Source organism: Opisthocomus hoazin, chromosome W (assembly GCF_030867145.1).
Source record: "Opisthocomus hoazin isolate bOpiHoa1 chromosome W, bOpiHoa1.hap1, whole genome shotgun sequence".
In the NCBI taxonomy this organism is placed as follows: domain Eukaryota; kingdom Metazoa; phylum Chordata; class Aves; order Opisthocomiformes; family Opisthocomidae; genus Opisthocomus; species Opisthocomus hoazin.
Window position 1 is genome coordinate 43,106,766 of NC_134453.1, and position 25,899 is coordinate 43,132,664.

The 25,899-nt window shown below is 43.3% G+C and overlaps 1 protein-coding gene across 1 annotated transcript in view; it reads right to left on the reverse strand.

Annotated features, from left to right (window-relative positions):
* The window catches only part of LOC142365533 (ras GTPase-activating protein 1-like), a 110,453-nt gene that overhangs the window by 46,206 nt on the left and 38,348 nt on the right, over positions 1 to 25,899 (reverse strand). Inside the window, exons 3-8 of the mRNA XM_075446346.1 lie at positions 21,702 to 21,837; positions 19,423 to 19,493; positions 12,841 to 12,958; positions 11,760 to 11,791; positions 9,889 to 9,941; positions 9,095 to 9,245 (exon numbers count right to left, since the gene is read on the reverse strand). Coding sequence (XP_075302461.1) covers positions 9,095 to 9,245; positions 9,889 to 9,941; positions 11,760 to 11,791; positions 12,841 to 12,958; positions 19,423 to 19,493; positions 21,702 to 21,837 — 561 coding nt within the window. The remainder of the gene's footprint in view (positions 1 to 9,094; positions 9,246 to 9,888; positions 9,942 to 11,759; positions 11,792 to 12,840; positions 12,959 to 19,422; positions 19,494 to 21,701; positions 21,838 to 25,899) is intronic.

Here is a 25,899-nt window from a genome sequence, read left to right on the forward strand (position 1 = left end):
AATTAAAGACAACTTGAAAGATTGTTCAATGTATAACTGCTGCATCAATGTTTCTTATCTTCTACTTTGACATGGAATCACCAGATACACCACACTGTGCTACTGCCCCCCTCCTAAATTTTACAAGTTTTTGGAAAACACTCTCTTAGAAAGGTTAGATTTCAGAAAGAAAACAGATGGAGAGGAGAAAGGGGCATGAGATACGTGGTAGGATAGGTATACTTATCCTACCACACTTTCTAAAATCAGAAGTGAAGCATTAATAAATGCTGTCTTACATTTAAATATTGTTTTATTTCCCAGGTAGTTTGTATATCCAGACATGGGACTGGAAGTTCCACAACCTATATAAGCAATACTATGTCTCTGCCTATATTCCAAAACCAAGCACAGGTAGTGTTTCCCTCAATCCTCCCAGTAATGGGGAGAGACTTTGGAAGAAACAGGCAAGCCCAAGACATCAATACCTGGCTCCAGGACTGGTGCCTCCACCAGAACATTAGTTTTTATAAACATGGAAGAGTCTTTGAGACACAAGGTATGCTGGGGCCTGACAAGATTCACCTGTCCTGATGGGGGAAATGTTTCCTTGCTCATAAACTGGCAGAACAGATTGAGAGGGCTTTAAACTAGAACTGATAAGGAAAGGGGATAACAATAGGAGAGCTGAAGGTAAGCCAAGGGTTGGCATGGCATCGCCTGAGGGTGGCCATGCTAATGGGAACATTTATGCTACTCCAGGGAGCACTGAGGGCTTAGGAACACATCTGAAATGCTTGTACACCAACACATGCAGTATGAGAAACAAACAGGATGAACTGGAAGCATTGGTCAGTTCCAAGAGCTATGACGCCATTGGTATTAGTGAGACTTGGTGGAATGAGACCCATGACTGGAGTACTGGGATGGAGGGCTATAGGCTGTTCAAGAGGGATAGGCAGGGCAGGTGAGGTGGAGAAGTTACACCATATATAGTGGAGAGGTGTGACTCTACAGCCCTTACAGTTAGGGATGATGTGGTTGAGAGCCTCTTGGTGAGGATTAGGGGGCATGGAAAACAAAGGGGATGTCATAGTGGGTATCTACTACCAATTGCCCAGCTAGGATGTAAGCACTGATGAGTTAGTCTATAGGCAATTAGGAGAAATCTCTGGATCGGTAGCCCTGGTCCTTATGGGAGATTTCAACTTCCCAGGCATCAACTGGGAATACCATACTGCTGTGACGAGCAGGTCTTGGAAATTCTTGAAGTTTATAGGAGATAACTTCTTGTCACAGGTACTCAGTAAGTCAACTAGGAAAGGTGCCCTCCTAGACTTGCTGTTTGTGAACAGAGAAGGACTCGTGGGGGATGTGATGGTAGGTGGCTGTCTTGGCCACAGTGATCACAAAATGGCTGAGTTGAAAATTTTCGGTGTAATGAGAAAAAAAGGACAGCAGAGTTGCTACCCTGGACTTCAGGAGAGCAAACTTTAAGCTATCCAGAAAGCTATTTAGCAGAGTACCCTGGGAATTTGCTTTTGAGGGCTTAGGGGTCCACGACTGCTGGACAGTTTTTAAGAACCACCTTTTAGAAGCACAGGCGCAGGCAATCCCATTGTGCCACAAGTCAAGCAAGCAGGGCAGAAGATCAGCTTGGCTGAACAGGGAACCCCTCTTGGAACTCAGGTGGAAAAAGAAATTGTACGACCTCTGGAAAAGAGGTCAAGCTTCGCAGGAAAATTACAGAGCCCTGGTTTGCATATACAGGGAGAAGACACGAAAGGCCAAAGCTCAACTAGAGTTGAAACTGGTCAATCTTGTACCAAACAACAAGAAAGGCTTGTTTAAGTATGTTAATAGCAAAAGGAGGTTGAAGGAAAACATTGGACCGATACTTATAGAATCATAGAATCATAGGTTGGAAAAGATCTCTAAGATCATCAAGTCCAACCATCAACCCAACACCACCATGCCTACTAAACCATATCCTGAAGTGCCACATCTTGGTGAAGATGGTCACCTGACAAATAGGGATGAAGACAAAGCAGAGGCATTCAACGCTTTTTTTGCCTGTCTTTAATAATACTGATAGACCTTGGGCTGCCCGATCCTCTGAGTTGGAGGACCATAACTGCAGGAACAGTGACTTTCCTTTTGTGGACACTGAAACTGTAAAGGGACCAGGTGTATCAGTTGATACATGGGGCCTGATGGGATTCATCCCAGAGCACTGAAGGAGCTAGTGGATGTTATGGCAGGACCCCTCTCGATCATCTACCAAAGGTCTTGAGAGTCTGGGGAGGTCCCCACTGACTGGAAGCTAGCCAACATTATTCCAATTTATAAGAAGGGCTTGAGGGAAGACCCAGGGAACTATAGACCTGTTAGTCTAACCTCAGTTCCTGGAAAAAATATGGGGAAGTTCATACTGGGTACTATTGAAAGGTATTTAAAGGTCAATGCAATTAACAGGCACAGTCAACATGGGTTCACAAAAGGTAAAGTCCTGTTTAACTAATCTGATATCCTTCTACAGTAAGGTCACCTGCCTAGCGGATGAAGGGAAAGCTGTAAATGTAGGTTTTCTTGATTTTAGTAAGGCTTTTGATACTGTCCCTCAAAGCATCCTTCTGGACAAGCGGTCTAACTGTGGGATGAGCAGGTACATGGTGCACTGGGTGAAGAACTGGCTGAACGGCAGGGCTCAAAGGGTTGTAGTGAATGGGGCTACATCTGGCTGGCGACCAGTCACCAGCAGTGTTCCTCAGGGCTCCATTCTAGGGCCAGTTCTGATGAATATTTTTATCAGTGATCTGGATGCAGGAGTTGAATGCACCACAAGCAAGTTTGCTGTTGATAGCAAACTGGGAGGTGGTGTTGACTCTCTTGAGGGACAAGTGGCCTTGCAGAGGGATCTAGACAGATTAAAGCATTAGGTAATCATAAATGGCATGAAATTTAAAAAGAACAAATGCCAGATGCTGCACCTGGGAAGGAGTAATGCCAGACACAAGTATAAACTGGGAGAGGAGAGGCTGAAGAGCAGCCCTGCAGAAAGGGATCTGGGGGTGCTGGTTGACAGCAGGCTCAATATGAGTCATGTGTGACATTAAAATTTGCAAGTACTAACTTTTCTATGCATAGAAAATTCTATTGAAGTCAAAGACTTCTGTCTTGAGTAAGAGCCATGGACAACTCCACACATAATGCCATATTTGGTGCTTTCCTAACAGATTAGGCTCAGTATGAGTCAGCAGTGTGCTCTGGCAGCCAAGAGGGCAAACCGCATCCTGGGGTGCATTACACACAGTATAACCAGCCAGTCAAAAGAGGTGATTATCCCACTGTATTTAGCGTTGGTGTGGCGTCACCTCGAGTACTGTGTCCAGTTCTGGGCCCCACAATTTAAAAAGGATGTTAAGGTACTTGAATGCGTCCAGAGGAGGACAACAAAGCTGGTGAAAGGGCTGGAGGGCATGTCCTTTGCGGAGCAGCTGAGGACTCTGGGTTTGTCTAGTTTGGAGAGAAGGAGGCTGAGGGGTGGCCTCATTGCTCTCTATAGCTTCCTGAGGAGGGCAAGTGGAGAGGGAGGTGCTGATCTCTTCTCCCTGGTATCCAGTGATAGGATGCGTGGGAACAGCTCAGTGGTGTGCCAGGGGAGATTCAGACTTGACATTAGGAAACATTTCTTTACCAAGAGGGTGGTCAAACACTGGAACAGGTTTCCTAGAGAGGTGGTCGATGCCCCATGCCCCCCCCAAGCCTTCTCTTCTCAAAGCTGAAGTCCCAGCTCTCTCCACCTGTCCTCATATGACAGATACTCTAATCCCTTCATCATCTTCATGGCCCTTTGGTAGAAGCCTACAACACTTGGACTCAGTATTCCCAAGCAGCCTCCCATCCAAGTACTAACTGGGCCCAATGCTGCTTAACTTCTGAGATGAGACGAAACAGAGCATGTGGCCACAGGCTAGTAAGCATGTATTTTCTGTTTGAGATTTCACGATGCACAGTTAGAAAAAAAATCCATCTTCCAGCGTCCATAACAAATAAACCAGCAAAAGAATGAAAAAGCCCACAGAAAGTTATTCCTTTTTTCCTGCTTCTTATTTATTGCCCTCTGCAGTAGATCTTATCGTAAATAATTTGAGGCAGTTACCACCTTCATTTTGCATCATTATCTTTGCATTGCATACTGCTTGAACTTCCAAGAATTTTATCAGCTTTCAGTAAATACTATCTTAGACAGAATCTGAGCCTAGGAGTATGTTAGTAATTCCCCAAAACATTAAACTAAAACTAGAAGTCTTTCAAAGTCAAGCAGTTCTCTTTCACTGAGGAGGTTCTTTGCAACCTAGGTACCAAAATATTCAAAAAAACCTCTAAAAGCATATTATCATAATTTAGTGATGTTTAATCTTTTAATCTTGTTTTCCATCCAATGTCAAGGAAAGAATCTTCTCAAGTAAAATATTTTTTATATATACTTAAAGTGAATTCAGCAGTGGGAAATTAATTTCCTAAAGTAATAACTTATTGCAGTACGCTTCTGGAGCTATACTACCTAACGTCGCAAAGCCATTTGAGACTAATTGAACTTCCACTAATTTACTAATTAGTTTGACATCACCTAGGGTGTGGGCTTTTAGTCTATCATCCTCCTAATAAGCCATGTACCTAGAGGATGGGTGTCCTGGGTTCGGCCACGACCCGCAGACCCAGATGAAGTCCAGTGCACACGACCCATGTGGAGGACGTTTGTATGGAGCGCACCATCGCCATATGCAACTCACTAGCAGTAATAGACTGGAAATGTGAAGAGGCACCAATGGTGGATGAGGTGGCTGTCTGACTCAGGCAACATGAAGAGAGCCTCTCTTCCTCCCTCATCTCAGCCCTGAAGAAATTGTCCCAGAAGGTCCAGCGACACGAAGAGAATATGTCCTACTCCCCACCTACACAGACTAGTATCTCAACTATTAGAAGCATTTCTCTGCTCAAGAGAGAGGATACAGAGGGTATACACCACGAGGAAAAACAACCAGAAAAGGGGATTCTTCTGGGAAAAATGCTACTCCAGTTTCCAGCGGGCAGTTCACCAGACGAAGTAGGCAGTTTGATCTTACTTCTGATCTTCTTCAAGGGACATTTAAGTCATTTTTAAAGGAAGTAAGTAGCAAATACGCTGACCAGGATTAGAGGGGCCTTGCCTCCAGCCAGGTGGAGGAAAGGGACAACCGCGTTTATTGGATGGCGTGGATTCGATGGCCTGGCACGTCAGATCCACAAGAGTATAAAGCTCTAGAGGACACTGGTGCACAGTGTACTTTAATGCCATCAGAGTTCAAAGGGTCAGAGTCCATTTGCATTTCGGGAATGACAGGGGGATCCCAAGAGCTGAGTGTCTTGGAGGCTGAAGTGAGCCTCACTGGGCAGGAGTGGCAGAAGCACCCCATCCATTGTAACTGGCCCCGAGGCTCTGTGCATCCTTGGTATAGACTGTCTCAGGATAGGGTATTTCAAGGACCCAAAGGGGTATCGGTGAGCTTTTGGCATAGCTGCTTTGGAGACAGAAGAAATTAAACAGCTGTCTACTTTGCCTGGTCTCTCAGAGGACCCTTCTGTTATGGGGTTGCTGAGGGTGGAAGAACAACAGGTGCCAATCGCGACCACAACAATGGACCGGTGACAGTATCGCACTAACCGAGACTCCCTTCTCCCCATCCATCAGCTGATCCGTCAACTGGAGAGTCAAGGAGTGATCAGCAAAACTCTCTCACCCTTCAGTAGTCCCATATGGCCAGTGAGAAAATCTACTGGAGAGTGGAGACTAACAATAGACTACCGTGGCCTGAATGAAGTCACAGCACCGCTGAGTGCTGCCGTGCCAGACATGCTAGAACTTCAGTATCAGCTGGAGTCGAAGGCAGCCAAGTGGTATGCCACCATTCACATCGCTAATGCATTCTTCTCCATCCCTTTGGCAGCAGAGTGCAGGCCACAGTTTGCTTTCACCTGGAGGGGCATCCAGTACACCTGGAATCGACTGCCCCAGGGGTGGAAACACAGTCCCACCATTTGCCATGGACTAATCCAGAATGCACTGGAAAAGGGTGAAGCAGAACATCTACAGTACATTGATGACATCATTGTATGGGATGACACAGCAGAGGAAGTTTCTGAGAAAGGGGAGAAAATAATTCAGATGCTTAGGAAAGCTGGTTTTGTCATAAAACAAAGTAAGGTCAAGGGACCTGCACAGGAGATCCAGTTTTTAGGAATAAAATGACAGGATGGGTATTGTCAGATCCCAATGGATGTGATCAACAAAACAGAAGCTATGTCTCCACAGAGGAGCAAAAAGGAAGCAGAAGGTGATGGGACTGGACCTAACTTCGACAACTGGCACCCAACAATTTCAAGATTGACATCTTCAGTCCGCACACCATGGGCACGGGCTTACACCAGATACACCAGCCGCGAGCTCCGGATGCAACATGCGACCATCTAACACCACACATCATCTCTCCTGCCCTGAAAGGCTGTTACAACAGATGGACCCCAAAGCCATGGATTAAATGAACTCAATGGATATTTTAGAGGGATGATCCATAGACTAAAGGAATGATATCTGTGTGCATGTATTAAAGACAGGAAAAGTGGTGGTGATCAAGTGGAAAATGGGGGACATGGGCATGATGTAGATGGTATAGAATAAGGGGTGGATAATGTCCTGGGTTCAGCCAGGATAAGGTATATTCTCACAAGAAGCCAGGAGGGGACACAGCTGGCCGGCTGACCCAAACTGGCCAAACAAACTGGGTATTCGATACCATATGATGTCATGCTCCGTTCTGAGTGGGGGAGCTGGCCAGGGGGAAGTTAATCGTGGCTCAGGAGCACACTGGGCATCGTGCTGGGCATCAGGCGGTGGGAGTTGCTCCATGCATTCCGCTGTTTGTTTTGTATATTCTTTCTATATGTATTGTTGTTGTTACTGTTTGCTTGCTTTGCTGTTCTGTTAAACCGTCCTTATTCCGACCCATGGGTTTTTTGCCTTTTTCTTTCCATTCTCCTCCCCACCCTAGTTGGGGGAGGGGTGATAGAGAGACCGCATGGTCATTTGTTGCCAGCCGAGGCCAAACCACGACAATGGGCAAAAGAGGATTTACTTTCATCAAAGGCTGACACTGCAGCTAGCTTGATTTTCAGTGAGGATGTTTGGAGGCCAGACTAATGTAGAAGGTACTCAAACAGCATGTGTGTGGGATATACATAGGTTAATAAGGTTCCAATTGCTTTGTCTCAAGCCATCGTCCATTTGAAATCATATGAAGAAGTCCACTGAACTTCTTACTTAGGTGACCTCAACATTTTCTAAGACACACCAGCTGTTGGATCTCTACCCACTCAGAAGCCAAGCTGGAAGCGAGAGAAATTCCCTATTGGGATGAAGAATGCCCTGATTCTAGGTGAACAAGACTGGAAAAATTCTGATTGTGTGACAGGCAATGGCCTCAATTAAAAGAGAAAGGCGAGTTTTTACTACTGAGAAGTCTTGATAATTTTATTCATAGAGTTGTCACAGATTGAAGGATGGAGCTGTATTGATAGCTTCTCCCATGAAAGGGGAAACTTATCTCTTGTAATTTCTTTTTGTACATATTACCATATTTTTATACCCATGGCAAAACAAACCCATCCCAAGTTTCATCACTCTGAATGAAGTGATCTGCACTTTTGACCAAAGTATCATTCACATAAAATCACAGAATCACAGAATGGTAGGGGTTGGAAGGGACCTCTGTGGGTCATCTAGTCCAATACTCCTGCCGAAGCAGGGTCACCTACAGCAGGCTGCACAGAACTGCGTCCAGGCAGGTCTTGAATATCTCCAGAGAAGGAGACTCCACAACCTCCCTGGGCAGCCTGTTCCAGTGCTCCATCACCCTCAGAGGGAAGAAGTTCTTCCTCATATTCAGACGGAACTTCCTCTGCTTCAGTTTGTGCCCATTGCCCCTTGTCCTGTCGCTGGGCACTACTGAAAAGAGCTTGGCCCCATCCTCCTGGCACCCACCCTTAAGATATTTGTAAGCATATATTAGGTCCCCTCGCAGCCTTCTCTTCTTCAGGCTGAACAAGCCCAGCTCCCTCAGCCTCTCCTCGTAGGAGAGATGCTCCAGTCCCCTCACCATCCTTGTAGCCCTCCGCTGGACACTCTCCAGCAGCTCTTCATCTTTCTTGAAGTGGGGAGCCCAGAACTGGACACAGTACTCCAGATGAGGCCTCACTAGGGCAGAGTAGAAGGGGAGGAGAACCTCCCTCGACCTGCTGGCCACACTCCTCCTAATGCACCCCAGGATGCCATTGGCCTTCTTGGCAGCCAGGGCACACTGCTGGCTCATGGTCAACCTGTCGTCCACCAGGACACCCAGGTCCCTCTCTCTGCTGAGCTGCTCTCCAGCAGGTCCACCCCAAGCCTATACTGATGCATGGGGTTGTTTCTCCCCAGGTGCAGGACCTGGCACTTGCCCTTGTTGAACCTCATCAGGTTCCTCTCTGCTCAACTCTCCAGCCTGTCCAGGTCTCGCTTAATGGCAGCACAGCCTTCTGGTTCTACCACACCTCCCAGTTTGGTGTCGTCAGCAAATTTGTTTTAAGGTGATTAATTTAATGACTTTTTTCAACAATGAAGATAATTTTTCCCTTTCTTGTCAATACCCATATCTATTATACCTTAAAATCTCTACTGAATGTCTCTGATAAAACTAACATTTTAATTTTCCCCTTTCTTATACATGAAACTCGCTATTATAAATAGTAGCTTCCAAGACAACACAGCATTCTCCTAATTACATGTCATAATCCAATTTATACGGTAAAGAAAATTATTTACAGAAGGAGAAAAATACTTCAAAAGAAACAAGTTACACTTAAGCTTTTGAAGGCTTTTCAGAATGTGCTTAGTTACAACTAATAAGCAAGTTAGTTAAAACTCTTAGTATATTCTTAAGAAATACTGAAATCTTATGATCATATTGATAAGTTATCAGCAACATGTTATACAAATTCTTTACAGAAGTATAAAATACACACAACTATTAAAACTTACCTATTATAATATCTGCCTCCCATCATAAACTGATTGCTTGATGTTGGACATATTTTAAAACGTTGAATATTTTCACTGGTCCGAAAATAAAGTGAATAATCACCAGGTGTATTATCTGAAGGCCTCACAAGAAAACTGCACACCTGACCAACTGAAAAGATATCATAATACAGTGTTATTCACTGTTACTTAGTGTCATTTATGAGCTCTTATCAATGCTCTTTCTGTACAAATTAGCAAGAATTGTACACTTAAAGGAGAAAGTCTGATGTAACTTCCCTTAAGTAAGATCCCCGTTCTTCACTCAAATGGGATGAAACAGTACTAAACTGCCAAAGTTAATGCCAAATCATTTGGCTGTAGCTGACAACCCATCCCCACTATTGCCACCTCTTTACAAGAGCACATGGTGTGCATGTGGGAGGTTTGAAAATGTTTTCAAAACTAAACATTTTTGTTCTCATCTTTACGGTATGTTATTTGACAGTATGAGTCAGAAATCTTGATGTTTTCAATTTAAAAATTATTTCCTCTGTGAGGAGACTGAAAAAAGTAAGTACATAACAGCATTTTCTCCTCAGCATTTTGATGAAGCCCAAAGTGGTTTTTATTTATATATATTACAAAAATAAAAAAATATTTAACTATTTCGATTAGAATTATGAAACTAACTGTACTTGAGAACATAAAAAAACCCCTCAGTGCTCAGCCATGAGGTTTTTTTCCAATGTAGAAGCAACCACAGGTCTGATGCTCATATATTCATACAGAAAAAACAGGTTTTGCTGCAGTACCTGTCATCAGCAAATTGTAAGCGTCTTGTTTGGAGATCTTTCCATGGAACCATCTTAAAGACAAAGAGAAAGATTAGAAAATAAGACTATCGGCGCTCTCTTTTAGTTGTGACATCTAAGGCTCTGACACCTATGAATTAATCTCTGGCACCTACGAATTAATCTTTATTTAAAAAATCTAGTACATATAGATTATATAAGCAACTGTTATGTTATTCAGTGATTCTGCTTTTCTACCAACAGAATAAAAAAGAAATATCTACAGCTATATAAATAAACTTATACAAGTGTTTAACATGAAGTAGGTGTTCAAATCCAAGTGTGTTTTGAGATGAAAAGGCATTGTTTAAATGCTAGAAAATTTGACAGGCATATTTGAAGTCAGTCTCAGATAGCAACTTATTTGAAGCATGAAATGCAAAGCCCAAAGAGATTAATGAAAGTTAAATACTATATAAAATAACTAAAATTGAATTTTGCTAGAAGCAAAGAAGGAAATAAAACCTAGCTTTGTTAGACTATTGAATGCGAATTGCTTTAATTTCACACCTTGCATCTTCCACAGAGTCCTGCATCAGAGCATCATTCTAAAAAAATACGGCAATTTGTCCAGTCTCACCCTGATATCTATGATTGTAGGAAACAGCTTGACATTGCATGGCTATTTAGTTTACACGTGGCACACCACATGCTACATCTTAAGAGCTCATCCCATCCTTTAAAGGAAAGCTAGAAATATGGCCTTTCATTGCAGAGCGTGTGTGTGCACACACACGTGTGTGTTTAAGTGTGTAAAAGAAAGCCTCTTTTATGCATCAAAAAAAGAGCTCTAGTTCTAACTTGTTTTCTGTATTACATTTACAGGACAATCTCTGGCTATTGGAATATTCACAAAAATCCATGCCTCCCCTGGAATCCTCTGAGCAGCATGAGTAACTGGACTGTCAGTGTCAAAGCTCTAAGAATCTTCTACAAACTACTTTGTTAAAAACAAACAAACACTCCTGTATTTGAAGGCATCCCTACTACTGTTATGCTGCTATGCCAAACTGACTAGCAGAACATTGGGGACCAGTAAACTGAAGCAACGCACCAATGATTTTTTCCCCTATTAAACAACAAACAAACAAGAAATCCCTTCTTCAGTCATTAGTCCTTTGGAGACTGCAAACTGAGCAATAAATACAGGAAGCAGCAGCTGCAATTATAGCAGGCAAATAGAGAACAGATGAAATTATCCAGCTACTAGAAACTTTATGTAACTTTCATTTGCTACTCATCTTTACTACTGAAAATAATATAGCAATCAACAGTTTCCCATAACATCAATTCATTGTTCATTGTAAATTGTATTAGGTTTTGGTTTGTTTTTTTAAAGTATTTTAAAAGTTGGAATTCACTGCAAACAGATTATTCTATAGTCTCCTGGTTTTCGCTTTAAGTGTTAGCACATGAGGCTAATATAGAGAAAGTGTTACTATTACACTATCATTCCTCTAATGATACTTTGTTCCCTCTCTGCATTTAGAGTTGAGCAGACCTAAAAAAAGGTTACCTCTAAGGCAAACTGTACATGTATTAAAAAAACCCACAAATCCGAAAACACCACACCCTCCATTGTGTTCGGGGTAAAGTGATCACACAGAGACTCATCCAAGATTTTATCACTGCAAAACCCATTAACATTAGGCATAACTAATACAAGACTTCATGTCAGTTACTTATGCATCTTCAACAGCTAGTGTAGAAGAAAAGTCTTAAGATCAAAAAACAAGTACACAAAGCTTTGGTTCACCTTCTCCATCTCATAGCTAAAGTTTACAAACAGTTATTTTATGATTTGCTTTTAATAACAATACAAAAATCCTTACATTTTGCCTTCATGTGGATCTTCTTCTCTTCCCTAATAGGAGAATTAACATATTAAGTGCATGACAACAGTATGCTTGAGTTTAGAAAAGTAAACTTCATAGGTTAAGACTTTCTGTGTAAATAAACAGCACTAAGAAGTCCAAGACATTTTTGAACTAGATGGCTTATTGCACTGTTCATGTATGGAGGTTTTCAACTTCATTCACTAAGTGGAAATTCAGTCATAACATTATTTCAAAAGATTGTTTCTGTCACTCTTCAAGTCCTTCTTTACATGTGGTAACTTAAATCTCAACTTTCCTGAACTTCAACTGCTAATGTAGAAATCTACAGTTAGATACTCTAACACTGCCATTTCAATTTAGCCATTCACATCTTCATATAGATGTGAGAAACAGGTGAAGCAAACTCTACTAATAGCAAAATATATATGCTGCAAAGCAAACATCATCAGGACTCTAAAGCAATGGTGAGCTTCTTTAAAAAGAGCACGTGGGAGGGTGGGGTGGATGTTTTTGTCCATTAAATCATCTCTTCTCTTGCAGTAATTCAATTATCTTTAGGTCACCTGGTTAGCTTCCTGACTTAGCATAAGCCCTTCTAGGTATAATTAACTCATCAATATACTTTTTAACCCACACTTGCCCCTTAAAAAAAAAAAGACATACCGCAGTGCAAAATTTCAGTCTATACATTTACGAATGTTTCATAGCAAACAAACAAACAAACACAAAGAATGTAATTGAATGACTAGCAAGTTCTTTATCAGGACTGCTGAGTTTGGGGAACTGCCTAATAAGTTCACAGTAGCATTCATTTGCACATTAACTTGTTTGGATAACGTGAATAAGTACTTTGGATACTGAATTAGACTTAAAGGTTTGTTACACTATTTAAAAACTGCAGATTCAGTTACTGCAGGAAGGTTTAGAGAAGTATATAAAGTCAGGCAGTTAAATGTCACTAGTTTGGGTTTATTTCAATGTTAAATTGCACACACACACAATAATAATAATGATAATAATAATAATAATAATAAAATCTCAGTTCTGCAACAGATTTGAATACAAAATTACTTACCACTTCTTCTACTAGGTCTTCTACAATAAGACCTTGTTCATCTGTCCGTAGGTTTGTAACCCACATCCAGCCATCTTCCAATTCATTATGGACAATAAACATATCTCCTTTAAGGAAACTGAAGAGAGTTACAGTAAGACTTATGTTAGAAGTACAATCATAATACAAAGTTTAATGAACACAATGAATTCTTGAGCATAGTTTCAGCAAAACATTTGAGGAAATCTGATCATTAAAGATACATTTATTGGTATCTCAAGCACACCATGTGCATTTTTCACACAGTTTAAGTAGCTATGATAGATGAATATTTATCCTTCTTTGATTTACATTCAGAATCTAATACATACCTTAAAGTGTGCTAAGGATGCATAAAACAAAAAAAAACCCCAACAACATTAAAAGATAGTAGCATTCTTCTTTTATCAAAAGGGATCAAATACTAAACACAAGTAAAAACAATCAAAGATTCCCTTAATAGTCTAAGAAAATAATACTTTTATCAAAACCAAATTTGGTATATAAAGCCTGTGGAATATCTACTTTTTAGGTCTTTCCATATGAAGATAAGTACTAAAAAGAAGATACAGAATAGTTCCTCAGAAAAAGACATGCAGTTAGCTAAAATAAGAGCATAAATAAAAAGCATTAAAATGTCCAAGAGGGTTTCATTACTGGAAGGTTAATATAAGTTATTCCTTAGGTGTAAACCCAAACTCGGGTGTACTGGTTTTAGCTGATATAGTTAAATTTCTTCACAGTAGTTTGTATGGGACTGTGCTTTGAAATTGTGCTGAAAATAGTGTTGATAACACACTGATGTTTTAGTTACTGCTGAGCAGTGCTCACACAGGGTCAAGGCCTTTTCTGCTCCTCACACTGCCCTGCCAACGAGTAGGTTGGAGGTGCACAAAAAAATTGGGAGGGAACACAGTTGGGACAGCTGACCCCAACTGGCCAAAGGGATATTCCATACCATGTGATGTCATGCTCAGCAATAAAACTGGGGGTGAAGGTTGGCAGGGGAGATGGTGCTCGGGGACTGGTTGGGCATCAGTCGGTGGGTGGTGAGCAATTGTTTTCATTTCCATCACTTGTCTTTCTTGGGTTTTATTTTCCTCTCTCTTTGTTGATTGGTGGTTGGGTCCTCCCCCTCACAATTTTTTTTGTTTTAACACCATCCTGGGCCTGTGGAGACATACCACCCTAGAAAGAACTGAGTTAGACATTAGGGCTCATTTCCCAAACAACCTCATAGACACCTGGGCCAAAGAGCATGGCAATGAGTGGGTATATCACATCCCCTATCATGCACCAGCCTCCAGGAAAATCGAACGGTACAATGGACTGCTAAAAACCACTCTGAGAGCAACGGGGGGTGGGACCTGCCTCAGGCAAAGGTAAACCCGTCCGCAGGATTGCTTTTGGTCAAGGACCTGGGTGCACCTGGTGGGTGATGCGGAAGGATGGGGAAGTCCGATGTGTACCTCATGGGGATTTGTTTTGGGGTGAGAATAGCCAACAAATTAAATCGTATGTTGTTAATTGCTAAATAACCCTGCCACTGTCTGTCATCACTACTAATCACCCAGACTAATGAAGGATGGACTTTGATGAAACCGAGCGAAGTGCAGCAGTGATAGGAATGGACCTGGATTCAACAACTGGCACCCAGCAACTTCATCAAGATCAACATCTTCAATCTGCAGACCGTGGGCATGGGCCATGCCAGATACACCAGCTGCAAGCTCCGGATGCAGCATGTGACCATCCAACACTACACACCATCCCTCCTGCCCTGAAAGACTGTTACGACAGATGGAGCCCAATGTCATGGATTAAATGAACTTAACGGACATTTTAGAGGGATGATCAATTTTTTTTTTTTAATTTCTTTCTAAATATTAAACTGCCTTTATCTCAAACCATGAGTTTCTTTCTCATTTTTATCCTTCCAGTTCTTTCCATCCCACTGGAGGCAGTGAGCGAGAGGCTGTATGGTGCATAGTTGCTGCCTGGGGTTAAATAATAACAGATTTGACCAGAGCATGTTAGAAGGAATTGCCAAGCCACTCTCCATGATATCTGAAAAGTCACGGCAGTCAGGTGAAGTCCCCCGTGACTGGAAAAAGGGAAACACTGTGCCCATTTTCAAAAAGGGTAGGAAGGAGGACCCTGGGAACTACCGACCTGTCAGCCTCACCTCTGTGCCTGGGAAGATCATGGAACAGATCCTCCTAGAAGATATGCTAAAGGCACATGGAGGACAGGGAGGTGATTCGAGACAGCCAGCATGGCTTCACCAAGGGCAAGTCCTACCTGACTAACTTAGTGGCCTTCTGTGATGGAGTGACTGCATCAGTGAACAAGGGAAGAGCTATGGATGTGATCTATCTGGACTTCTATAAAGCCTTCGACATGGTCCCCCATAACATCCTTCTCTCTAAATTGGAGAGATAGTGATTTGATGGGTGGACTGGTCAGTGGATAAAGAATTGGCTGGATGGTTGCATCCAGATGGTAGCGGTCAACAGCTCAATGTGCAGATGGAGATCGGTGCCAATTGGTGTACCTCAGGGATCTGTACTGGGACCAGTGCTGTTTAATATTTTTACCAATGACACAGACAGCAGGATTCAGTGCACCCTCAGCAAGTTTGCCGATGACACCAAGCTGAGTGGTGTGGTCGACACACCAGAAGGATGGGATACCATCCAGAGGGACCTGAAGAAGCTGGAGAAGCAGGCCTGTGTGATCCTCATGAGGTTCAACAAGGCCAATTGCAAGGTCCTGCACCTGGGTAGGGGCAACCCAATCAATACAGGCTGGGGGATGAAGGGATTAAGAGCAGCCCTGTCAAGGATGACTTGGGGGTGCTGGTGGATGACAAGCTGGACATGAGCCGACAATGTGTGCTTGCAGCCCAGAAGACCAACCGTATCCTGGGCTGCATCAAAATATGCATTGCCAGAAGATGGAGGAAGGTGATTCTGCCCTTCCACTCTGCTCTGATGAGACCCCACCTGGAGTCCTGCATCCAGCTCTGGGGTCCCCTGTACAAGAAAGACATGGACCTGTTGGAGAGAGTCCAGAGGAGGGCCACAAAAATGATCAGAGGAATGGAACATCTGTCCTGTGAGGAAAGGCTGAGAGAGTTGGGGCTGTTCAGCCTGGAGAAGAGAAAGCTCTGGGGACACCTTATTGTGGCCTTTCAGTACTTAAAAGGGGGCTTATAAGAAAGATGGGTCAGACTTTTTAGCAGGGCCTGTTGCAATTGGACAATGGGTAACGGTTTTAAACTAAAAGAGGGTAGATTTAGATTAGTTATAAGGAAGAAATTTTTTACAGTGAGGGTGGTGAAACACTGGAACAGGTTGCCCAGAGAGGTAGTGGAGACCCCATCCCCGGAAACATTCAAGGCCAGGTTGGACGGGGCTCTGAGCAACCTGATCTAGTGGTAGATGTCCCTGCTCGTTGCAGGGGGGTTGGACTAGATGACCTTAAGAGGCCCCTTCCAACCTTTACCATTCTATGATTCTATGAATTTATAATTGTTATATCTGTTAACAGTTGCTGGTCACAATATTGATTTATCTGTTCTCAACATTAGTTTATCTGTGCCATGCTCTCTTTTTTCCTGTACATGTTAAAGACTAGTTTTGGCTTTTGCAGGTTGCTGTGCTCTGTAGCGCTTAGTGATGTTTTAACTGGGAGATTTATTATTAAAACACTAGCCTTGAGCTTAATTTGGTATTTGGACTCTGTACTGATGCCACTACTGTACTTCAGGTATCATCTCATGGAGACAATTAACAATCACACTTCCTCCGAGAGGTTTTTTGTGGAGGAAATACAGAATGACACCTTCACCACCTTCTTCCATGATGTTTTCTCCCTCGTTAGAAGAACTCTTCAGTATCTTGAACATCCTTGGGTAATCAAAATACTTCTATTGGTATTTCTTAAGAAATTTATTTATCTTCTCACCTCCTGTGGTCTGGGACTTCACTCCCAAACAAGTGCAGGGTCCCGATGAAGTGATAGAATGCTTGAAATAAGATGCCCTGGCTATTCCAAAGAGGCATGACTTATCGCACTGTGCTGGGGTCTGGCCAGCACCTACCGAACACTGCTCAGTACTATTCAGCACCCTCAAGGAGAAGAGAGGGTCTCTGGACCTGAAAACATATCAACAGACACTATGGCTAAAGCAGAGACACAGCCTTCAACTACATCAGTCACCTCTATAATTAAAAAGAAACAATGGAAGCAGAAGTCAGCTCATTTAGTAAGGGATGAAAAAGCTTCTCCTGAGAGGGAGCAGGAGAGAGAATCAGAAGAGGCAGCCTGTTCTGCAGCAGAGCAGTCACAAGAAGAACAGGAGGAGGAAGAGACTGAAATCATAAATGAGACAGAAACCACCCGATTCCTATCCTTAAGTGAGCTGCGAGATATATGAAGCTGTCAACCAGGTGAGCAAATTCTCAGCTGGTTACTCTGATGCTGGGATATTGGGGTGAATAGGCAGGAATTAGAGGGTAAGGAAGCCTGGCAGCTGGGATCCCTTGCTAAGGATAAGGCCATTCACAAAAGGATTGGAAAAGGGGCAGGAGTCCTCAGTCTTTAGTGGCGACTCCTGTTGGGTGTGAAGGACAAGTGTCCCTTCAAGGAAGAATTTGCAAATTCCCGAAGCAAATCGACCACCACTGAGGGAACATCTGAGGGAACTAGCCATGGTGGAGGTGATCTATAACAACCTGGATGATGAACAAGTACCCAAAAACCCGGATGAAATCCGGTGCACACAGTCCACGTGGCAGAAGTTTGTACGAAGTGTACCAACATCATACACCAACACCCTGGCGATAATGAGCTGGAAAGACATGGAAGCACCAACTGTGGATGGATTGGCCAGCCAACTCCGAGAATATGAAAATAATCTCACTTCCTCAATACAGGCCTGTGTCTCGATTGTGAAGAAACTGTCCTGACAATTGTCCCAGCAATTAAAGAAGGATAGGTCTTCCTCACCCATACTGTCAATGTCTTGGCTATTAAAAGGCAGTCTTTTTGTGTTCAGGGTAGAGGGTTACCAGTGGCGCACACCACATGCCACCCTGTGGTTCTGTCTGCATGACCAGGGGGAGGACATGAGGAAGTAGGATGATGAACCTACCTGGAGACTAGAAGCTCGAGTACAGGAACCGCAAGAAAAAACAACAGCCAAAAGGCATCCATCCAGGAAAATTACTGCTCCAGTGTCTGTTGGTGCTTAGTTGCTGGCCGGGGTTAAACCACGACATCAGGTCATATGAAAACCTTTCACTGGAGCACAGGGGGACTTCTCAGTCGAGTCAGATGATGCATCAGGGATACAGGCAATAGCTATGAGGTACTGAAGCTCATCAACTACTAGTTCAATCCAAAATTAGACAGCAATTTTCTACAGAACATCTCTCATTTGAGAGGGCGTGACAGATGCACCCACTCTCAGTGAACAGTACTTTGGTTCAGGCATTACTGACAATTCCCTGTCCCCCTGCACCGCTCAGGAGGAGGAGGCAGAGAATTCAGGAGTGAAGTTGAGCCTGGGAAGAATGGAGGGGTGGGGGGAAGGTGTTTTTAGATTTGTTCTTATTTCTCATTATCATACTCTGGTGTTAATTGGCAATAAATTAAATTAATTTCCCTGAGCTGAGTCTGTTTTGCCCATGATGCTAAATGGTGAGTGCTCTCCCTGTTCCTTATCTCAACCCACGAGCCTTTCATCATATTTTCTCCCCCCTGTCCAGCTGGGGGGGGGTGGGGCAGGGGGAAGTGATAACTCAATAACTTTTAAAAATATTAAGATTACACATTTAAAAGCATCATTTGTTCAATATAGACTCCTTCCAAAACAGGGGAGAGGGAGAAGGAAAGGGAATCATTCTTGCTGCATTTTAAGGACAGAGTTTTTAGGGACAGGCAACAAAACGAGTGCTAGAACATTAAAGGCAAGGGTTTTTTTTGGCCATCTCTCCTTTTTTTTCCTTATTTCAAGGAAGACACTAAAAAAACTATTCTTAATTTTATCAGACTCAGTTCTCACATTCTCTTTCTAGTGGTCAAGACTGGTTCAGCTTGAGCTATTTATCTATTACTAGCTACTTCTGCAGGCAGATTTAGAGCCAATTTATTTCAAACCCTCACAAGACATTTTCGCACAGATTCCTTCATGCACAAACTTACATTTTTCTCAAAGTGGGTAAGCCTTTGAAATTAGTAATGTTCTACTTCTAAACTAAGTTTCATAGTTCTAGCAATTAAATGTAGCTCCCCTTACAGTATATGCAGAATAAGTGTGTTATTGCTATATCCATGGCGGGGGGGGGGGGGGGGGAGAAAAAATACAAGGAGAGAGATGACAAGACACAAAACAAAAAACAACAACAAAAAAAGAGGCATCATACCTTTAACCGCTCAGAGCATTAAGACTAAGATGCAACTGGAAAGTATTTGCATAGTGAACATATACCAAAATCATTAGTATTTATAAATACTCCAAGAATTTCACAACTGCTTCTACCTATTATTAAAACATACCTTATTTCATCAGTTTCTGGCACTTTGGTGTAAGGCAGAATTGCTCGAACTCTCCTTCTATCCTCCACAGGCTACAATTTTAGAGAAGAGTGCAAAGATATTAATTTTCCCTTTTATTCTAATTTAGACTTCCTCTCCCCAACATTACGCTGTTCTGAGGCTAAAGACTGGTAACAGTCATTTGTATCCCTTTGCTAGTATTAAGCTTTCAAAGGGTCAAAAATAGTAAGAGCTGGAAATGCTTAATTCCTGAAGTTAACTACAAAAGCTCTCGTTTTGTTTCTAGTCTTGTAACATTATTGGTCATGTTATCTACAAAAATCAAATTACCAATAATGTAATTCCCATGAAAGAGTACTTCAGAACTTTCTTCCACTTAGTGGAAATTTATGAAAGTTTAACATTTAGAAACATCTTTATTCAGGGGGGGTTGGGGGGGAGGCACGGGGGGACAAGGACGGATGGGACAATCTGCCTGGTGTTGGGGGGGGGATTGTTTTGTCTAGGGTTTTGTTTTTATTTTTTTAATTACTGACAACTGTCTTCAGGATAGTCACTTGAAAGAAGCCCAGCTTGCAGGAACTTTGGTTATTTCCAGGATTCATATTTTGATATCTTTGCTACAAAATAGTAATATTATTTTTAAATACTTCATTAAATCAGTGCAAAACTTTAGAGGCTAACTACATTCACCAAGGGCAAATCGTGCCTGACCAACTTGGTAGCCTTCTATGATGGGGTTACAACGTTGGTGGACAAAGGACGGGCAACTGACATCGTCTACCTGGACTTGTGCAAGGCATTCGACACTGTCCCGCATGATGTCCTTGTCTCTAAATTGGAAGGACATGGATTTGACAGATGGACCACTCGTTGGGTAAGGAACTAGCTCGATGGATGCACACAAAGAGTTGCAGTCAATGGCTCAATGTCCAGGTGGAGACCAGTGATGAGTGGTATGCCTCAGGGGTCGGTACTGGGGCCGGTGCTGTTCAATATCTTTGTCAGTGACATGGACAGTGGGACTGAGTGCACCCTCAGCAAGTTTGCTGACGACACCAAGCTGTGTGGTGTGGTTGACACGCTGGAGGGAAGGGATGCCATTCAGAGGGACCTTGACAGGCTGGAGAGGTGGGCCTGCGTGAACCGCATGAAGTTCAACAAGGCCAAGTGCAAGGTCCTGCACGTGGGTCGGGGTAATCCCAAACACAAGTACAGGCTGGGCGGAGAGTGGCTCGAGAGCAGCCCTGAGGAGAAGGACTTGGGGGTACTAGTGGACGAGAAGCTCAACATGAGCCGGCAATGTGCGCTTGCAGCCCAGAAAGCCAACCGTATCCTGGGCTGCATCAAGAGAAGCGTGGCCAGCAGGTCAAGGGAGGTGATTCTGCCCCTTTACTACGCTCTCGTGAGACCCCACCTGGAGTCCTGCGTCCAACTCTGGAGCCCCCAACATAAGAAGGACATGGATGTGTTGGAGCGGGTCCAGAGGAGGGCCACGAAGATGATCCAAAGGCTGGAGTACCTCTCCTACGAGGATAGGCTGAGGGAGTTGGGGCTGTTCAGCCTGGAGAAGAGAAGGCTCTGGGGTGACCTTAGAGCAGCCTTCCAGTACCTGAAGGGGGCCTACAGGAAGGCTGGAGAGGGACTTTCCACAAGGACATGTAGTGATAGGACAAGGGGGAATGGCTGTAAACTAAACAAGGGCAGATTTAGACTAGATATTAGGAAGAAATTCTTCACCATGAGGGTGGTGAAACACTGGAACAGGTTGCCCAGAGAAGCTGTGGATGCCCCCTCCCTGGCAGTGTTCAAGGCCAGGTTGGATGGAGCTCTGAGCAACCTGGTAGAGTGGAAGATGTCCCTGTTCATGGCAGAGGGGTTGGAACCAGATGATCTTTAAGGTCCCTTCCAACCCAAACCATTCTATGATTCTATGATTCTACATTACAATGGTGCTCTCTCTTTACTAGCCAAGAACCACACATTTTCCTGTTTATCTTAGTTTACATATAGTGTTACTGCTACATTTGGAGATAACTGCAATACCCGATATCTAGCTTTCTCATTACAGATTTTCATTAAAAACCAATTTTTTATCATTACTTTCTATCAGTAAGAACATGTTTATTTATTCCCTATACTTCACCATATGCTGAGACAGCTCTAGAACTAGGGGAAGCTGTCTACGATGCATTTTTCATAGAAGACTAAGAATATCAATTGGAAGATTAATGATATTAATATTTAAGTAAATGACATTTTAAAATTTTGCTACTTGCCTCTGGAGGTGCTACTGGAAAGAATAGTTTTTCCCCCTTCAGCAAACAAGACACATGACTGTAATAACCAATTAGGTCCGAGAGTGAAGCAAAGCGACGTCCACCAATGTAATAGTCTCCACACATAGCAATAATCCTGTCAATAAAGAAAATAAAGTTTGACAGAAGAAAATCTTTTGCTACAAACTGTTGGGGTGTTTTTTGTTGGTTTTGTGATTTTTTATTTTTTAAAAGGAAGTTAGGATAACATTGAGTTTTTAAAGCAGGCTATATTCAACAAAATGGAATATTGCAAACTCGCTCTCACATATACACACACACTTAACCAATGAATATCTCATCAGCAATTACTGATAAACATGTCAAAAATCTTTGAAGACTTTAAAGGAGATTTAGATTTACAAAAAAGTAAGCAGATTTGCTAGAACTAAATGAAATTAAATACAAAAATGTAATTATCAGCATCCTGGACAAATGACATACTTACATTATTAGAAGTAACACCATTAATACCTCTATCATGCAGGACATAAAGCTTATATGATAGGCCTGTATAAATTTGGCACAGTATCAATATATTTTGGTAACAAAAAACTGCATTTAATTATACAATGCAGGATACTGAAATATTTTCAAAAATTAGTCACTTTTCTACAGTTAGTCTAGTATCCATGCTAAAAAAATAAGAAACAACTTTGTATTAATAATGTACTCAGTTTAAAAGCCTGCTAACAAATAGGAAAAAATCTTAAAAAACCATTTCAACAGTTTAACACAAAAGAAAATTCTTATAAAATTGCTCATCTCACTAACTTATGTAGTTAGGGTGGGTGTTTGTTTTGGGGTTGATTTTTTTTTGCGGGGTGGTGGGAGTGGGGGTGCGTATTTTACTACTCAGATTTTTGAATGCACTTGTCATACCAAAAAATGGAAAATACCACATCTGTTCATACTGCTATGCAATACAAGCTCTAAAAAACAGTCAGAAATAACTGATTTAGGTAAGACAGTTAACAGTTTTCAAAATACTTGAATTAAACAAGAGTCATTTGTACAAAAAAAAAGTACATAAGTTGAAAAAATATTTTTGACCAGACAAACCAAAGAAACAATCAGTTATGTAAACTGATGGCATCAAGAGGACCTGAATTTTTCCAGCAACGCAGAAGTTGGACAGCAGTCCTGAGTAAACACTTCTTTAAAACTGTGAAGAGCTGTCTGGGAAAGCAACTTGAAGAAGGGAGGAAATACTGACAGAGGGACTGAACTATTCCTTTAGCTATACATAGGGGGGGAAAAAAAGTGAACAACATATCTGATCTATGTAAAGACTATAATTTTTGGGAAAATTTGCGAAATCAGCAGTTTTATGAAACCTGCAGAATGCTAAAAACAGTTTCCAATAAATTATGTAGTAAATGGGAAAACCATCATACTTTCCATCAGAACTCTTGTTGCAGAGTGTCAAAACAATAATTTTTAGCATCCTTTAGGTTGGAAAAGACCTTTAAGATCATCGAGTCCAACCATTAACCTAAGACTGCCAAGACCACCACTAAATCACGTCCCTAAGCACCACGTCTACATGTCTTTCAAATACCTCCAGGGATGGTGACTCCACCATTTCCCTGGGCAGCCTATTCCAATGCCTGACAACTCTTTCAGTAAAGAAATTTTTCCTAATATCCAATCTAAACCTCCCCTGATGCAACTTGAGGACATTGCCTCTTGTCCTATCACTTGGTACTTGAGAAAAGAGCCTGACACCCAGCTCGTTACAACTGCCTTTCAGGTAGTTGTAGAGAGCAATAAGGTCCCCCCTCGGCCTCCTCTTCTCCAGACTAAACAGCCCCAGTTTCCTCAGCCACTCTTCATAAGACTTGTCCTCCACACCCTTTACCAGCCTCGTTGCCCTTCTCTGGACACACTCCAGCAACTCCATGTCTTTCTTGTAGTGAGGGGCCCAAAACAGAACACAGTACTCGGGGTGCAGCCTCACCAGTGCCGAGTACAGGGGGATGATCACTTCCTTCCTCCTGCTGGCCACACTATTCCTGATACAAGTCAGGATGCCGTTGGCCGTCTTGGCCACCTGGGCACACTGCTGGCTCACATTCTGCTGGCTGTTGACCAACACCCCCAGGTCCTTTTCCAATGGACAGTTTTCCAGCCACTTTTCTCCAAGCCTGTAGCGTTGCATGGAGTTGTTGTGACCCAAGTGCAGGACCCGGCATTTGGCCTTGTTGAACCTCATACAACTGTCCTTGGCCCATCAATCCAGCCTGTCCAGATCCCTCTGAAGAGCCTTCCTAACCTCGAGCAGATAAACACTCCCACCCAACTTGGTGTCATGTGGAAACTTACTGAGGGAGCACTCAATCCCCTCATCCAGATCACTGATAAAGATATTAAACAGAACTGGCCCCAATAATGACCCCTGGGGAACACCGCTTGTGACTGGTCGCCAGCTGCATTTAACTCCATTCACTACCACTCTCTGGGCTTGGCCATCCAGCCATTTTTTTACCCAGCAAACAGTATGCCTGTCCAAGCCACGAGCAGCCAGTTTCTCCAGGAGAATGCTGTGGATTCAAAGGCTTTGCGGTATCAAAGGCCTTCCTAAAGTCCAGGTAGACAACATCCATAGCCTTTCTCTCATCCACTAGGCGGGTCACCTGGTCATAGAAGATCAGGTTAGTGAAGCAGGACCTGCCTTTCATAAACCCATGCTGACTGGTTGTCTTGTACATGCTGTGTGATGGCACTCAAGATGAGGTATCTGGACAGGCTGGATCGATAGGCCGACGTCAGTTGTATGAAGTTCGACAAGGCCAAGTGCTGGGTCCTGCACTTGGGTCACAACAACCCCATGCAATGCTACAGGCTTGGGGAGGAGTGGCTGGAAAGCTGCCCGACACAAAAGGATCTCGGGGTGTTGGTCGACAGCCAGCGGAATGTGAGCCAGCAGTGTGCCCAGGTGGCCAAGACGGCCAACAGCATCCTGGCTTCTATCAGGAACAGTGTGGCCAGCAGGACTAGGGAGGTGATCATCCCTCTGTAGTCAGCACTGGTGAGGCCGGACCTCAAATACTGTGTTCAGTTTTGGATCCCTCACTACAAGAAAGACATGGAGTTGATGGAGTGTGTCCAGAGAAGGGCAACGAGGCTGGTGAGGGGTCTAGAGAACAAGTCTTACAGGAGCAGCTGAGGAAGCTGGGGCTGTTTAGTCTGGAGAAGAGGAGGCTGAGGGGGGACCTTATTGCTCTCTACAACTACCTGAAAGGAGGTTGTAGTGAGGCAGGTGTTGGTCTCTTCTCCCAGGTAACTAGCAATAGGACGAGAGGCAATGGCCTCAAGTTGCACCAGAGGAGGTTTAGATTGGATATTAGGAAAAATTTCTTTACTGAAAGAGTGGTCAGGCATTGGAATAGGCTACCCTTGCCAAGTTCAGCTCCAGCTGTGCCTTGGCCTTCCTGACCCCATCCCTACACAACCGGACAGCTTCCCTATACTCTTCCCAGGAAGCCCGTCCCTGCTTCCACTGCCTGTGCAGTTCCCTCTTCTTCCTTAGTGTGACCAGCATCTCTTGTCTCAGCTATGCCGGTCTCTTCCCTTCTCTGCCTGACTTCTTACACTTGGGGATCGAGAGCTCTTGCGCTCTGTGGAATACATCCTTAAAGACCTGCCAGCTCTGTTCTGTTCCCCTGTCCCTGAGGACCGTTTCCCAGGGAGTCCTTCTGACTATCTCCTTGAAGAGCTGGAAATTTGCCCTCCTAAAATTTAGGGTCCTGACTATGCCCTTCGTTATTCCCATTTCCCTCAGTAGCATTAGTTCCACCAGCGTGTGGTCACTGCAGCCCAGGCTACCTCCGATCTTGACATCCCCAATGAGCTCACTCACATTGGTGACCACCAGGTCTAGTATCGCATCCCCTTGGGTAGGGGTGCTTATTACCTGCCTTAAGAAGTTGTCCTCAATGCATTCCAGGAACCTGCTGGATTGCCTACAGCTTGCCGTGTTGCTTTTCCAGCAGATGTCAGGGTGGTTGAAGTCCCCCAGTAGGACGAGAGCCTGCGAGCGCAAAGCCTCCTCGAGTTGGAGGAAGAACGCTTCGTCTATCAGCTCCTCTTGATCTGGTGGCCTGTAGTAGACACCAACCACTAGGTTCCCTTTGTTGCCTCTCTCTCCGATTCTTAC